The 18,431-nt window shown below is 40.0% G+C and overlaps 1 protein-coding gene across 1 annotated transcript in view; it reads left to right on the top strand.

The window, feature by feature from the left end:
* The first annotated feature begins 9,965 nt into the window (after positions 1–9,965).
* LanA (laminin subunit alpha) overlaps positions 9,966–18,431 on the top strand; it is a 137,518-nt gene continuing 129,052 nt past the window's right edge. Inside the window, exons 1-2 of the mRNA XM_083122227.1 lie at positions 9,966–10,203; positions 11,492–11,638. Of these exons, the coding sequence (XP_082978353.1) occupies positions 9,982–10,203; positions 11,492–11,638 (369 nt within the window). The 5' untranslated portion in view covers positions 9,966–9,981. The remainder of the gene's footprint in view (positions 10,204–11,491; positions 11,639–18,431) is intronic.

Here is an 18,431-nt window from a genome sequence, read left to right as displayed (position 1 = left end):
AACGTCAACTATGTCACACACAATGGTGAATTGTGGCAATTTTGACAAAAAAATAATTGGAACATTTTGTTCTTTGCAAATGTGCAATAAAATGGTACACGTTGTTCTTTCGAACTGTGCAATAAAGTTTTGCATAACATCTATCGTTGCTTTGTTATTCACAAATGAAATCCGGGAGATATTTCTGCTGCACCCTAACTTTTAATTGTTACGCTGTTCAAGCATGGTATTGGCATTGATGGAAATTGAGTAAAACAAATGCTAAACAATTATATTTTGATAAATTACTTTTACTACTTGGTAAGTCTTTTTGGGGGGAAGGGGTCCGGACCCCCTGGACCGCACAAAAACGTCCTTGATACCTAGTTATAGTGTGAAGCCATGAGAAATATTCTCTTTTAGAACAACACACACGAATGTCCTGTTGCATAAATATTTTTCATTGTTTTTGTTAGAATTTAAGTTTAAAAAAAAAAAAACAGATTTTAAAATCCGATAACAATTCTGAAACATATAAGGCTAAGCTCTGGACCTCATTCTGGGCTTATTTGGATTTCACGGAACGGAAAATCAGGAGTGAGGGGGATCTTGAGCCACCCCAACCAGCAATAATCATCTCCCACCCACTGGATATAGAAACTACATTATATAGAGTTCCACTTCAGTTCCGTTCATTCTAATTTTCAAAGTCCCATAAAATGTATTTAAACAATTTATGGCAGATGTGTACCACATCCAATGCCTTTTAGAAGCCATGTATTTGGTATTTTCTCAGACATCTATAGGCTGTTGTATTAAAAAAGAAAAAAATGAGTTCAGATGGTTCCCAATCAATTCATAAGAAGTCTAACTTTGAAATATTTGTGAACAATTTGACAAATCATTTATTTGTAATATAATTAGCTGTACCTAATGACGCTCTTCAAGTACTGAAAGTAATATCATTCGGCACATTTACAAAACCGAAATCCTTCAGCTCTCAGAAGTAGCAAGGAAAGCAATACGCTCAAAAGTTTATTCTTTCTTTTCAATTTTTGGTGGACAATGTGAAGAGCCGGCCAAGGTTTATTTTCGTATGTAGTGGTATTAAATGCAGATACATGCGTGTGTTTTAGGAAGACATGTCAATTTATCTTTTATGTGAAAAGGTAAACTTTAATGTAAGCAGAAGCATGTGCACGTCACAGTTAAAGATTTTCGCATCTACAAAGAAAATCCAAAACACATTCCCACCTCGCCGGACTCCGTGGCGGAGGGGTTAGCATAGCGCGCTATGACGCCTGAGGTCCCAGGTTCGAATCCTGGCCTGCCCATGGGTATTATTTTTGAGTGTCCATCAATTTCATCATATCATCATCACTCATCCTCATCTTTGCGATTAGCCAAAAGTGGCAGAAAGGCGAAGTAAAATAAAACCAATCAATCAAATTTTCCCATCTTACTCCCAGAGACCTTGTCAATCCAATCCAAAATCTACCAATAGAACGTGCAGTGAGTCTCATTTATCTCGTGCATTCATCTGACTAATGTAGTTTTCTTACAATTTGACTTTAGAGTTTAACATAAAATGGCGTTGTGTTTGTGTTGCATTCGATATCACAATTAGATTTTAACCAATTAATGTCCAATTATAAGTATACCTAATACATAGGTAAAAAAATAGTCCCCCCTCTGATAAAATCGAAAATTGCACCCTGTTTAAATGTCTAGGAAAGATTTAATTTCACCTAGGAATGATATCGCGATGCGATGAGTCTAGAATTGTCACAGCCTCATCTCGTCTCCTGTGTGGTGAGGTCCTTCTCCTTCTTGTTTGTGCTTATTTTTCTTTCGGTTTCCACTCTGAAGTTATGAAAACTTATTCCAAATTCACCTCATTCTCAGATAGGCTAATCGGCACTCTATTTTTTTAAAAAAAATATATATATCTTAATATATAGGTTTAAGTATAGTTTTCCCAACACCCTCTTACAAATTCATGAAAAATATAGGTGAGGTACAGGAATGTATTGTACCCCCCCCCCCACCCACCCCCCCGCCAAGTTGGTCTGTCGTGTCTCGTCTCGTTCGTGTAAGTGTTTCGTTTCGGAAAATTCCATTATAAATATTCAAAAGAAAATGGGGGCAGTCATATACTCTTCTGATGAAGATTTGTATCTTATCTCCGAATCGACGCGACCACTGCTTTAGAAATGTAACCCCCCCCCCCCCACTTACGCAAAGCAGCAATCGTCTGCAGCGTAATTGTCTGAGAGTCAATCTGATTCCATCGTTCCACACACATTTTAAACAATTTTCATCTCCTTAAAGAGCTTTCCAAGAACTTAGGTCAATGAACTAACTAGTAGCAAACACAATGTAGCATAATAAGTTTACAATTAAATGTTTTGAATTTCTGTGGTAAGGACTATAATGCTTAAAATGTATAAACAATAATACATTTTTTTTATTGGGCGAATTGTTAATAGGTAATTTTAACAGTAGCACCTTCCGTCTGCTGTCAAAGTACCAAAGGGGGGTACAGGGGGTACAACTCGATTTACGGATTTAGGGGGGTACAGTACCCCCCTTCAAAAATTTGCGGGGGTACAATGTACCCCTGTACCCCCCCGTTCCTGCGCCACTGCACACAGCTAGAGATCTCGCTGTGCCTAACCTATTTCTTTCATGACCAGGATAACTCCTTTGCATTTTGTAGGGGATGTTAAAAGACTTTTGACTCGTCATAGTTCATGTAATGAGGATTTTATGAGTCACATAGATACGCATATTATTTTGTATCTTCTGTTCCCATGGCAGTCCCAGAATGATTTTTTGATATGTTTTAGAGTAAGGCATGAGGGACCAAATATATCTTTTTCACGATTTTTGGTGATGACATGTTTTGAGATATTCAAGGTCAAAAGTCAAGGTCACATGACAAAATTATATTTTTATCGAAAGGTGGGCTTGTTATATATCACTGGAAAGCTTGTTCAATTCCCTGTACAATAAGCTTTATTTGCGCTTTCTAGGCGAACTAGTGGCGGAGTTACAGCACATTTAGTATAGCTAAGCGGGCTCAAAAAGGGCAATTTCTGCTAACTTTGACCTTGAATAATTTAACAATTACAAGACGCACGAGACTAAAAATTTTCATAGTTACTAAGTTCCATGCATAGTTTCAACTCCCCAAATTTCATGAAAATCGGAGATGGTCAGGTTGGAAATTGCACATATCTGTGTTGATTTGGCATGGAATGACTCGTTTCTATCTTCCTACGAACATTCACAGTCATATCGATATACATCCCTTCCAATACTAACTCCCAACGCATACGAACAAGAGACCTTCAAGAAATGGTACAACACGTTCCCGGACCTATTGCCCTCTTAGGTTACTTTAATGGACACCACTCAACGTGGGGGGACAAACGTAACGACAGACTAGGTAACGCAATTGACACGTGGATGACTGAGAATAACCTCATTCTCTGTAACGATGGCACCTTCATAGACCTGACGTTAACGTCTCCGGAAATATTCCCTCGGTTCGCAGGCATAAAGACGCAGACTTACGGGGCAGCGATCACACACCCATTCTCTTAATCAGACGTCGTCACAATCTCCGACCCCCAGGCTTGGATAGCAGCCAGACACCCCCAGTACGGCGATGGAACAAAGCTTCCATTAACTGGGATGCGTTCAAAGCCACGTTCTGACGGATATACATGCCAATTCTATCATTCCGAAATATCAACCAAGTTTACTCCAATCTCATCGAAATGATTACGGTCGCTATGGACCACAGTGCTACTCGTACCCGCTTTAGTATCCCGGCCAGATATCCATCCATAAGTTGGTGGACGAGAGATTTCGAAACCATTAAAATGAGAAAACGACAACAACTCCGAAAATATGAACGACACCACCTCCGAGAAAATTTGATTGAACTACTTGTAAAACGCCTACAAGCGAAAGCAAAAAAAACTTACCTCCAGGCGAAGAGAGCAGGATGGCAAAACTTTTGCAATACATTAGATCGCAGCGATAGCATAAGCTCCATCTGGCACAAATTTAACTCCATTCGAAAACCCACCCAAAATAAAGTGAAAACGCTAGACCGAACCTGAAAAACCACTTCATATCTTTATTAACACCCCCTTCGGTTAGCTCGGGTTATAAACACGACGAAAGATTAAACGCAACATTCACAGATGACTTTCCCGCGGTAACCGCATTAGAACTCACAAATAACTTGGACTCCCTCAAAAATACCGCACCAGGATATGACGGCATTACATATGACGTACTTCGCCACTTGCCGGACGAAGGTATCCACCTCATTGTACAAATTTACAATGAAATATATCGCACCGGTATTATCCCCATAACCTGGAACAATCATATCGTAATTCCTATCCTCAAACCATCCAAACCTCGCAACAACGCACAATCGTATCGACCCATAGTATTAATTCCGGTACTCACCAAACGTTTTGAAAAAAACATTACAACATCGAATAAACTGGACCCTGGAAAAGCAACAATCCCCCCCCCCCCAACACAAATGGGATTCAGGCTCAATCACGGCAGCCAAGATGCCGTATCCACTCTCACAGTAACAATACAAAATAGTCAGATAACTAAGGACTATTGTTTTAGCCTGTTTACAGACATTGAGAAAGCCTATGATTCGGTTTACATCCCAATACTATGCAATGTATTAGATAAATTATCAATACATCCTTCCGTTGCTAATATTATCTGGAATTTATATAATGAACGAAATCTTGTATTTTGGTTCGATGATCGAGTGGACGGGGCCCGAAAAGTACGAACCGGAATACCTCAGCCCCCTACTATTCAATATATATACCCACCACATCCACCAATTAGATCTCGCTGACTTTAAAGTATTACAATACGCCGACGATTTATGCTGTTATAAACAAACTTCTGACACTCAAGGCATACTTGCTTGCTCTAAAAAGGGCTATTACTGTACTTCGGGATAACCTCTGGATTATAGGACTAACGTTCTCACCCTCCAAATCAAAAATCCTCATTTTCAATCACCGACAACCTTTAACTTATCCAAACAATATACCAAGTATCCAAAATATACCTCTTGTAGACTCCTATAAATATCTCGGAGTGTTTTTTGACAGAAAACTAACGTGGAGACCCCACATTGAATACCTCAAAGTAAAAGGAAAAAAAAATTAACATATTACGAAGCATATCCACCACTAAGTGGGGGAGTCATCCATACATTATGCTGTTATTTTATAAAAATTGCTTTAGATCATTATACGATTACGCAGCCCCAGTATACGGTGGGGCAAACACAAAAACCCTGAACTCGTTAGATATATTACAACGACAGGCTTTACGAACGTGCCTCGTTGCCTAATGCCTTCCAGCCCAAACGTGAGTGTCTATCTGGAGAGTAATGAACAATCACTCACCCACACACGAAAATACTCACAGTACAATTTCTACTCAAAACATGGGCTATCCACCCCCACCCTTTCAATAGAGAATTTGCCATACAAAGACAATGGGAGATAATAAAGCGGATAGATCACTCAACCCCCCGATATTATTTCTTATACTGCTATTTCATAGACACAGAGGCCTATCAGCTGTCATTTACCCACGACCACCCACTCATATACCAATTTAATATCCCCATAGAGCCAAATCTAGATATCCATTACGTTGACCGTGGTGAACATGGAAAATATCAAGAAAGATGGCCGGAGTCGACATTAATATACACGGATGGATCAAAAGACGATACCGCAGTAGGTTCTGCATTTTATATCCCGTCCCAGAACATAATTAGACAATTTAAAATCCCTCCCGAGGCGTCAATTTTTTCGGCGGAATGTTATGCAATATATAGAGCATTACTTCATATCCTCGCGTCGGGCCTTCCACAATGTCTTATACTGACCGACGCCTTGAGCGTGCTCCAAACGTTGTCAAGAGGAGGCACTGCAGCCTATAAACGTACGATTTTTCCTTATCTTATTCAAAGTGCAGCGTTACGGCTCCGAAAACGGGGACAAGAAGTGACCTTTACCTACATCAAGGCACATTCCAATCAAAACAAATCTCACGACTTCGTAGACATCTACGCAAAGCAAGCTCGGACACTCGAACACGTAACCCCCTTACGCTTGCCTTACACAGACTTGCTCCCTCGCGTAAAAATGAAAATCCAACACGAATGGGATGAATGGCGTGCGCAGGAAATACAAAACACAACCACCTATAAGTGGAACACGCACATCGGCACAAAACAACCTTGCTATCAATCTTTGAAAATGCCTCGGGCTGTGATTGTGTTCACCTTGAGAATGCGCACAGGTCACGTTCTGGTGAATCAACATTTGGCAAGAATACATGCGGTACCTATAACTTCCTGTCAATGCGGAGAACCCAGCCAAACAATAACGCACCTGTTTTTCCAATGCCCCTTACGACAAGCCCATCGGGAACAGTTGTATCAAACCCTACTTCGACTAGCTGTTCCATTTCCGGTGTCAATCCCAAGTCAGCCTCGAGCTCCCATCATGTGGACGCTCTATAGGTTCGCACGAAAACACAGCATCTCAATGTAAACAAAAACAATAAGGAAGATCACTGCGTAACATACCCAACAGGATACCCTCCCATAGTGAAAATCACGAGTGAAAGTGAAAGTGTATTGTGCAGGTGCCATAAGGAATAACGACTGAAGGAGACAAGAAGAAGTCGGATCAAATAAAGCAGTCCCGATGGCTAGAAACCGTAAAGGATAGGCGGTGTGAGCCACGATAAAGCAAGCAAGCAAGCAAGCTACTGTGTGAAAAAGGAACATCTGAGAATTCTGCTGCAAGACGTATTCTAACTTCCCTTCAAGAATTCGTAATGATGCACTAAGAGTCGTACATAAAAATTCGTCGTTTTAAATTGTACTTATATGGTGACATTATTAGACTGAAGAAACGCGTCAGTAATGAGTACCCTGAGACAAAACAATCTAAAACACGTGCAAACTGAATACCAGCTATCTGGATACCAGTGACGTGCGGTGACGTCGACACTTGGGGTAGCAGTCAGTGGCGTGCTCAAAGGGGGTGGGGTTGGTGTGGGTAACACCCCTATTCCTAAAAAAAAAAAAAAAGAATGTCAATAACAGGAAAAGATTGCAAAAAGATGAAAGAGTACTAAAAAGAAGTACACGTAAACCCCACCCACATTCGAAAAAAACCGATTTGATTTGACTACTAAGCCAGAGATCCTGGGTTCGAATCTCGGCTTGGCCATGGGTATTCTTTGTGTGTGTCCCTTCATCAATTTTATCGTATCATCTTCGCGATTAGCCAAAAGTGGAAGAAAAGCTAAGGAAAATAAACCAAATCAAGCAATCAATCAATGATTTGATTTCATTGGTACTTAGCGTCGGTTTTTTGTCACATTTGGTTCATTGCGAAGATGATGCGATAAAATTAATGAAGGGACAAACACAAAGAATACCCATGCCCAGGTCGGGGTTCGAACCCGGAACTCCTGTTGTCGTAGCGCGCTGTAATAACCACACCCCACGGTTGGTTGATTTGGTGTTTTAAGTACACTTTATGCACAGAAATAAAACAGGTAACAAAACACACTTTTTTGTAGTTTCTTCAATAATATTCATTTGGCTTTTTGAGTTCTGAGATACATTTTTCATTCCAAATTATTTCATTATTCACTGCAGAGTACAACATATAGGACAAGAATGCGCACTCATCTCGGGTTCGAATCCTGGCCTGGATTGTTCATATGAGGTCCCTTCATCAATTTCATCATATCATCACTCATTCTTATTTTCGCGATAACCAAATGTGGCAGAAAAGCGAGTTAAATAAACCAAACCAATAACAATATGAACGCGCGTTCTCTTGCCCAAATAAATACATCCGTATTTATGACTGTTAGAGGCCAAGAGTAGTATATTTAAATAAAGCACTACTAAAACGAGAGCGAGAGAGAGCCTGAGCACATATCTGTAATTTAATCATGATATATTCCATATTTTAAAAAAAAAGAATAGAAAGAAAGCATAACATTATTGTCTGCACATAACACGTTCCCATTTCATAAATAATAAAACTACATCCCATATTATACATACATATTGTAAAACGTGTAAAAGGTTGTGTAAATACAGAGAACATAAGTACTGCAGAAAATTTTCTCCCGAGTTCTTTAGAGGATTTACAAAGGAATCGAATGGAAACCAATCCCCTATATGTCCTATAGGAGATAGACTGGGGGACCTGAAAGCCTGGGCTTTCAATCATTGCAGCGGGGGGCGAGAGGGCAAGGGAGGTAGAGGCAGAAATGTTCCTTTTTACTTCGAACGGCCGTTTCTACCTGGAAACTGGTCAGGCGGAAGAAGAGCGAGCTAAGGTATCCAGCCAGCTTTGCCCGCAGATCACACCGATGGACGAGAAGCGCGTGGAAAAGAAAGTGTTGCATATGAACTGTGGCTTTAACAAGACAATAAATATTGTGATTTGAATATAATTCGAGATGAGAGATTGATTGATCTATCTCTGCTAGACTAGCTACTCCTCAGTGCACGTCACTGCTGGATACTGAGCACTGACGTGTTCAGTGCCAAAGTCGGTGTAAAGCCATGGGTCTAAATGTAGGCAGACGCGCGCTTACTGCTCCGCGCGTTAGCCGCCTCTGCACGGGCGACTTGACCGTAAAAGGCAATATAAATAATAATAATTAGAGCGAAATGCATATTCTTTTCCAGACTTCTAATGGTAAGGAGAAAGGTTATACTTCGTATTACATACCTTGATGAGCTATTTAGCTAAGGTTGAAAGTGCTTATTAATGCTTATTTCTGCAGAAAACGGTTATGCTTGCTTATTTTATGATTTTTGTTTAAAATAGCACATTTTACGCAAATCTGTCATATTTCAATCCTATTTCAATCACGCAACGGCATCGGGATGACGAGATCCATTCTTCTAAATAGCCGCACGAGAGAAACGGCATCCTAGAAAAGATACAGTGCATCCATAATCATTTTTCCAAATTACCTGATATTATAACACAGTTGAAAGCTCGAAATAATACATTGCAACATTCGCTCTTTCTTATTGATGAAATTTCAGTAACGTTGTCTTCAGAAACTCACGGTGTTGGTAAAATTGTGTCCGACAAGCTCAGTCAGGAATTACTGAAAAATCCCGGTTACAAAACGCTGTTCCAAATTTATAAAAAATATTTCTGTTGAAGAAACAGACATTGAAGATGAATTCACCGAAGAAGAACTGTGGTGTTTTTCACATGGGCCTGTGATATCATGCTACGTGGAAAGAACATTTGCACTGTACAAATCATTCTTCACTGACAGACGCAGGAGCTTCACACAAGAAAATCTCAGGATGACCTTCCTTACATACTTTAACAGCTTTGAATAAGTTAAGAGATCTAATAAACAAATATTTTTTCAGATTTTCCTGTATTTGTTTATGCTTATTTTGATGCTAATTTTTAAATTTTTTTGTGCTTATTAACTTGCTTATTTTACTGTTTGATTGTGCTTATAAATCCGGGCTCTAAATTAATAATATAAACAATACTATAAACAGTAAACATTTTGGAAATGTGTACCCCCTTAAAGCGCGGGGCCCTTTGCGATTAGTCTATCTGTACATGGTAGATTTATAAAAGCAACTCAACAATATAATACGAAATTTCAATTTTCTAAGATGAAGGGAAATTTTGCTTTCTGGGTATGACAATGCTGATAAGCCCAGGCCTAAAACTGACAGTTGTCCACTTCCTCCCCCCCATTCGTTTCTATACACAGAGTAATTTTTAATGAAAGGAAAGGGAAATTTTGCGTTCCGAAGGGAAAAAAATCCAGGAGCAACACTGTTAAGGACGCTCTGCTTGTGCTCCACCGAGTTCATCTCTTCAGTTGAACAGCAGTGGGTCCAGGATGGAGCGTATCGTGCCGCTCCTCGCGGCCGTAGTGTGGTGGTTGCACGTGTTCTCGGCAGAGGGGGTCGTGCTAACGCCCCCCTACTTCAACCTAGCCGAGGGCCGCAGGATTTGGGCTACCGCTACTTGCGGGGAAGACAGCCAGGGCCCTGAGCTTTATTGTAAGCTCACAGGAGCCAACGCCGCTGGGAATTTGAACATAAATTTAATTCAGGGACAGGTGAGTGATCTACAATGCTTTATTATTATTATTATTGTTATTTAAGAAAAAATTGCCCCGCCCCTCGAAGCTTTGCTATACGTTATTTTTTTTCAGAAAAAAATCTTCCTTTTTTTTTTTATATATTTTGTGGTGCTACCGAGCACGTTATCTACAGAAATATTTCTGTAGGAGTCCGAATCAAGTGTCTCACAAATACAAATAATAATAATTTTCATTGTTAATACGTCACTACAATTAATGTCTATTTATTATAATAATGACACTATAATGAATGTCTATTTTTTCTAATAATAATTACTAAAATAGGTCCATTAATTCATTAATATTGATATTGCGTGCGATTCTGAAAATTCCACAATTCTAAAAATACAAAATCAAATAAGCAAGATACTTGTTTGCTGTTGTGAAGTTATTTATTTCCTCAAAACTTACACAAATGTTTATACAACTTTGCGTTAACAAGTGTCTCCGAAAGTTCATGCTACTAGTTACTAATAGTAATAATACGCATAAGAATAATGATCAGGGACTTGGCCTAATAACCTTTTCCAGGATTTTTTTTCAGTGGCGTGCCTGGATGGGGGTCATAATCCACCCCGTTTGGTCCAGTATTCCTGAAAAAAAAGATCCCAATGAGCAAAATAAAGGCTGGCTACTAAATTCTGGGCACGCCACTGCTGTTAGAGAAATAACCCAGATAGCTACAGTTACTTTAATCTAGAAAAAATATAACTCTTGTAGCATGTTTTTAAACAAATGTTAGTGATTTGAGAATATGCATGAAAATACCTAATTATGGTTATAAATTGACCTATCTTAATAATTATGTCAATAAACAATCCATTTAAAATATTTTGACATTAATTAATTTGGTAGGACTACTGTTTTTCAGGGGTGGGGGGATATTTTCTCCTATAGAATAGTGTTGCTCCCTCAAATAAACACTCCTTTACTTTTGTTATCATGTTCCTGCCTTCTAATAATTAACATAAATTACTGTGACTGAAGCGTGTACATGTGTGAAATATAAAAGTTTACGATGACATCCTTCCCCCTTGCCCCCCCCCCTTTCCGGACACTCATGATTGCTGTTATAACATGAACAGGTAAAAAGATGATGTAAGAACAGAGAACAGCATGTATTCCTTTTTCATTATCTAGCTTCTGTCTAGTGTTCTGATCATCTCAAATGAGTTACTTTTTGGGCGAAGTAACTGTAACTGTAATTCAGTTGCTTTCAAAAGTAACTTTCCAAACACCAAAATTTACTTTTTGATCTTTCCAGGTATGCGACTACTGTGACTTCGACCGTCCAGAGAAATCCCACCCTCCCGAAAATGCCGTCGACGGAACCGAAAGGTGGTGGCAAAGTCCACCACTGTCTAGGGGCACCAAATATAACGAAGTCAACCTTACGATCGATCTGGGACAGGTAAGTGCGATTTTGTCATTCGTATGCTTTTCTTGAATGTCTTACATTACATGAATGGAACTAGCGTGCGTATTTTTATATCAAGGTCATGCACGGCGAAGCCTAATGGTTGCCGCCGCGTTGACAGTAAAAGGTGTCGTGTGCGCCTGGACAAAAATCAGGGGAGTAGCAACACCACTCCCCCCTCCTTGAAACTCCCACAACTGGAGGCGAAAAGTCTGGGTTTCCTGAAGTTTATTATTTGGCCGGTTGGACGTTAGCATGGACATATGCAGGACGATTTTTTCCAGGGGGAAAGGTGGGGGGGGGGGGAGCAAACTAATCATACATTTCCACATAATTGTTTTACCTATCAAAAACAGTCCTTCAGTTTGAAGTTATCATGTTTCTACAACGCCCTTTTACCGCTCCCGTTTCCTTTTCGGATGTCCACGGGTATTAGGTTATGGATGCTTCTTCCCGTTGCAAGTGTGAGTGGATTTCTGAGTCAATTATGAAGCTAAATAGATCTGACTAAAAATAACATCAAAAATAAGTTTCGAGTCCCTTGTATTTCTTATGGAAAAATTAAAGCGCTTGCGCTTCAGTTGCTGCCGGCAAGTGGCGTAGTTCCAGGCGCTACACAGACACACGTTCGAGCGGCACAATAACCAAATGATGGCACTGTGGGTATATTTGTGTGTGTGTGTGTGTGTGTTGTGGATGGAAGGTATTCTTATATATACATCTACAAGATTCCATACAATCCTAATGTACCGTCCACAAACGTTCCATGTTGGCAACGGTGTGTATGATAATACGAATTGAATTCCCTTGATCTTTTGTATAACAACCTTGCAGATGGTAATGCTTGCTTTATATCTCTCTGCAACAAATGTAAATGTATTTGTAAATGAAGAAGATTATGTTTAGAAAAGAAGTATGTGTGTGGACCGACTCGAAGGCACATCCTAATTGGATGACATCATGAAGCTGAGAAAATTCACTGCGTGGTTGTTGGGTTCGGTCTGATGGCGTCATTGAGTCATAAAAAAAGAGCTATAAGAACTCAAGTGTTACATCTGCATCAGCCGGATTAAGGTTTGCCAGCGACAATGTTCATGCTAATTCAGTGACGTAGCGCGGTCTTTTAGGCACCCACCGTTGATAAAATATGCGGGATCCTAGTTAGAAAAACCGACGGTACCATTTAGTATCAATGACCACACAACAGGGGTGGTTGGACGTATAATAGTTCACGAGTCCTCCTACATAATTTAATGCACAGGATATTAAGCTGGCCTCCATGACGGTGTGGTTAGCACAACGCGCTGCGACGCAAGGGGTCCCCGGTTCTAATCCCGGCCTAGTCATGGGCGTTCTTTGCAGTGTCCCATCATTAATTTCATCATGTTATCACTCATCCTCATCTTCGCGACTATCCAAAGTGGCAGGAAAGCGAAGTAAAACCTAATCAATCAATCAAAAGCACAGGTTATATAAATTTGTGTGTCCCTAATTAATGCTCCACACGCCATACTTCCATACATATTTATATTGGCGACTTGTATACAGAGTCTCGATAATCCGGTGTTTCGTATAATCCGGTCAAAAAAGAAATATATAGTTTTCTACTGATAAGTGTTCATCAGATGAATGTGTTTATGTACGGAAACGATGCAACGTCCTGAAGCAAAAGAAGCGTGACTGCTCTATGCTGACCTTCGTGGCGGAGTGGCTAGCACAGCGGGCTACAACGCCAAGGGCCCCGGGCTCGAATCTTGACCTTCATAAAATCATCGTATCATCATTCATCCTCATCTTCGCGATTTGCCAAAAGTGTCAGGAAATCGAAGTAAAATAGACCAAATCAATAAATAAAAAAAACAATGTAAATCAATGTTTAACTATTGTTCTTGTTACCCGCGAATTAGATAAGACGCGAAATAACCGCAAGCGCGAAACCATCACCGGCTGGTGCGAACGGGAACGAGCAGACGTCTAATCTAGTGCAGGATTTATCGTGAATCCAAAATTGAACACCGGAAATATGGCGAAATGTATTAACAGTGAAACGAGAATTGAATAAACGTGGAATGGAATGACAGTGTAAGGAATATCTGCGAACTGGGAATATGAGCGAAATGGATTAAGCGCGAAACCAGAATCGAGTACAGGAATCAGCGCGAACAGAATGTAGTACGAAACTAAAATTGAACACTGGAATAATAGCGAAATTGATTAAGCGCTAAACCGCAATTCAGTACCATGAAAACATATTCCAATGTCGGGTTAAATGCGAGAGGAATAACCGCGAAAAATTTAACTTTCCCCCTTAATTTCTTTCGCGTCTTTTCCGGCGATCCTGAAACATTTATCTTTGTTCCAGGCAGAAGCGTCTCCTGAACGCATGCGTCAATTGTGGGGAAAATGACAGCTTGCTCTGCGACAACATTAATGAACATTTCTACATTCTAATTTCTTCATATAGGAGAAGTATTTATTTTACACTTGAGCGCTCAACTAAGCTTATATTACATTTCTTGGATCTGAAGTGAAAGAAAGTAAGAATTCTTTTCCCACAATTGACGCATGCGTCACTTCAGATCCAAGAAATATAATATAATCTTAGTTGAGCGCTCTCGTGTAAAATAAATGCTTCTCCTATATGTAGAAATTAGAATGTAGAAATGCTCATTAATGTCGTCGCAGAGCAAGCTGTCGTTTCAGCATGCACCGCATGCATTCAGGAGACGCCTCTGGTGCCAGGGTTGTTTTATCTTAATCTTTGTGTCCTTCCGATGGCGCAGTGGTAACGTCGTCCTTTGGGGTAATTTGGCGGGGCAAGAGGAGTTCTTGCTCCCACCAAAAATTATATTTTTATTACTATTGTTAACCTCCTGGGATCTGAGAAGCAAAGTAATAAAAGAGTGTTATTTGTCGTTTCGCAACAGTTATTTTGCAAAATACGAGTACTTCTGGACGCTATTTTTGTGGAATGGAAAACTTTCCGAGTCTGTTCGATTCTGCCTCCCCAAAATTAGGCTCCAAGTTATGACCCCCACCAACCCCCCCTTTGACACGCCATTGATCAAGGGGGTCCGGGATTTGATACCAAGTGGAGGTACGTAGTGGTTCGGTTCCCTCTTTAAACTGTAGGTCCAGTTCCGATTAGGCTCTATGTGCATAAAAACCAGTAATCGATCTTAATCATTATAATTTCTCACCTCGTGTTAAAAAGAGGTGTGGTCATCCGTACGACAGAGAAAGTCGTCTCCTTTGCACGCTTCCCGTTTAAAAACCGTCCCACATACACGAGAGTCCAACTGGGCCACGCAATTAAGACCAATGAACGCACTTTGATGGCTCCATGTCCCTCGCTGCAGGATAATAATGGTAATCCACCATTTGATAAATGTGCGTATATATACCACTCACTTAGAAACTTAGAAACCTAGAACGATAAAAATCGGCGAGTTATAGACTTCGAGACTAATATATTCTTCAGAAATCCCCACAGAAAATAGGAAAAGTGAGTGACCCGTTGTCTTGTTTGGAGTAATGATTTGATATTCATGCACAAAACCAAACAGGTATTTCTACTGAGTTTGAGATAATCGCCTTTCTATTTCAATATGGTAAATATGGTATTGAATCCAAGATGGCGGACTTCAAGACGGCCACCATGCTCTAACACACCCTAACATTAGTATTTCTGTTGAGTTTGAGATAATGGCCTTTCCATTTAAAAATGCTTTTGGATCCAAGATGTAAGTATAACACACCCTAACAAGTTTTCACCCTGTCCTATATTACAATCCAATTTTGCTCGCCACTGTACAAATAGGATATCTGCAGAAATATGCCTGTTGGGCTCTTAATTGTTGACTCGACAAATCAAGGAGAGTCTGAGGCTTAATCGTACCCACGCTATCAGTCCCGAGCCATGACTCCACTAGAACAACAAACACAGCATTCTTTGAGCAGATAATTGTGCTAAACAAGTTGACCGGCCGTTTCTGCGAGGCTGTTGTTAGCGACAGGAAGTTAAATTCATATCTACAAATCATCCGTAGTCAGAACTGGGTTCCGATGCGAAACGTCTGAAGATCACTTCGTAACAGTGGCGGATCCAGACTTGCTGATGTGGGTGCTTCTGGATGCTGTCTAAGAACTGGGCTTGCCACATCTTTGTATATATATATGATATTCAGATTGTTATTATGTGACACAATCAATAAAGTGTTAAATTTTAGTTTCAGACCTCCGTGATCGAGGGCCTACAGCTCAGAGACCAGAGGTCTTGGGTTCGGATCTCCTAAGGTTTCTCATCATATTCGTCATTATCTATACACCTTCTTTCATTTTTATTACGAAATTTGCTTGTTGCATTTTGACAGCTTGAGCCGTTTATGGCCAGTCTGGCCATGGCTAACACAATATCGGGTTATAGCCTTCTGATATCGGAACGTCATCGAAGACAGGGCCTTAGCGAGGCGCAAGCTATGGGGGCTGAAGCCTAGGGCGCCATTAATTTTTTTTAAAAAAATATTTTATTTTATTATTTATTTTGCGACAAAGTCAGAGTATGCCACGAAGAAATTTACAATTGGTAGAAGTATATTCTGGTAACACACTGCTGGAATTTCGAGTACTTAAAGATGTTCCTGAGACGCTAACACATAACTGAAATATTCTGAAATATGATAGACTTTTTTTAATCAGAAATGCAAAGTCCGAATTTTTAATTACCTATTTTATTTTGTAACCATTTTTTCTTTATTTCCTCATTTCAAATTTGTATAATGTGAACGTCACAAACCATGGCATAAGAAGAAAATATCTAAAGACGCACATAAAATGTCGGTACTCGGTAGTGCGCCTGTGGTAGGCGTAAACCACAATCCTACCTGGGGTGCCAAAACATCTAGTTACGCGGCTGCACCAAGGGGTTGATCCCCGTTGGAAGCGCATGGTACAGTGGTCTTAATTAATAAATATGAACTTGAAATGACCCTTACGCAAACGATTACATTACCAGTGAAGGAGGTAAGACAATTTTTAGATCTCTTACAATAGGCAATAGGCCGTTAAAAATTTCAAGGGGCGCCCCTAAGATTTACTTTCCCCCCGATATTTTTCGATTTTGGCTATTTCGGCACCCGGGACGATCCCCCTCCTTCCCCCCACAACCTTAGCTACACCTCTGAATACCAACCCTTTTCATAGTTAATATTCTCAATCAGGGGTTTATCCAGAATTTATGGGGGTGTAAGGGTAAGTTTGGAGCCTTTGTGAAAAACTTTAGGGAATGTTGGAAGAAATTTGGGGGCGAGGTGTTGGGGTGTGTGGATAAATCACTATTTTCAATATCATTCATCTTTCTTCATTATACAACCTAATCTAAAGTAGCCCTACTCCAAAATTAACATAATGAATATGAGAAATGTGAGTTCACTAAGTTTACACACAAACGTTTTTCTTAGTTTATATTATTTTTAATATTGTATTTTTTTGTAAAATTCTATATTCTGTTAGTTTTTACAAAGAGAATGGGCTTGTAAGAAAGTCCTCCAGGCTGAAACAATAAGGGTTATTTATTTTTACTATTGAATTTTTTCGCGACAGGTCGCGCATAAAATAGTATTTACAGTCTTAAACCCCCGTCCTCCTCCTCAATTGCAAATTCCGGATATATCCCTACTTCATATGTGTCACCGCAATGGTAACAACTTTCTTGTTTTCGAGAAATAGATTCATATGTGTGTTGTGCAAAAGTAGCGAAGCCATGACTGGCACTCCCTCCCTTCCCACTTGAACCCAAAGCAAAGTCCTTGACTTTCGACTGCATTTTGTCTGCCACATGTGGAAAGAGGAAACGGTCCACGAGGGACGGGAGCGGAGATCATCTTCTCTCGCCAGATGTTCCAGCGTCCCCCCACGTTTCCTGTTTTCTTGTGACCACAGAAGAGGGAGCCTCGGCTTTATGGCAATGAGGAGTTCTTTCAAGTCTTCGGCTGGGAAGAAAGAAAGAACAAAGAATCCATTATCCCAAAAGAACGCTGAAGTTGGAGGGAGGATAGGCCAAAATGTTTCCTTTCCAAGGAGAGTAACACAAAATGAGAAACACAACAGCACAGCGTGGGCTTCGGGAGGAACTTGAAGTTCGAACCGGTCCTTCGATCCCTGGAAATTGGCATCTTTCTTTTCAAGTTACAAAAGACAGAAAGCCTTTCAGTTAGTTATTATTCGAATAGAGTAACCAAAGTGAAAATTGCACTAGTCTAGATCGAATAAATTAAAATACAAGCAGTGGTTTATCCCGAATTTTCCATCTTGGCAGGAGGATAGGGATAAATTTAGAACCAAAATTACTAAAAATTGGGCCTTTGTGAAAATTTTAGGCGCTGTTGGGGAAATATGGGGGATGTTGGGGGTGTGTGTGTGGATAGACTATGTTTTAGTCTTAAGATTTAATCCAAAATACAAATGGTTTCACAACTTTCAAAATTCCAAAAACTGGAGTTTTATGTGAGAAGTAAAAAAAAAGACAGGTTATTAAAAATCTGAGTCAATACTTTTTGAGTTACAATTCGTGTTATTGTGGTATGAACTTTCATGGAAACCATGTATATTCGAGGCGGAAATATTTCAGCTACTCAAGTCCATCTCTAAATTTCAATACGCCAAGGGGGTGCAATAAAGGAGCCCTTCAGAAGACACCTAAATGCCAACCTCTCTTCCACGCAGTGTTGCCACAATCTGTAAGCACAATATCCCTTTGCAAGGGGTAAAAATTTCCCTTTTTCGCGCA

This window comes from Lepisma saccharinum, chromosome 5 (genome assembly GCF_977018435.1).
Source record: "Lepisma saccharinum chromosome 5, izLepSacc3.1, whole genome shotgun sequence".
Classification (NCBI taxonomy): Eukaryota; Metazoa; Arthropoda; class Insecta; order Zygentoma; family Lepismatidae; genus Lepisma; species Lepisma saccharinum.
Note: the sequence above shows the minus strand (reverse complement) of the source record. Positions and strands in the feature narration are given on the sequence as shown.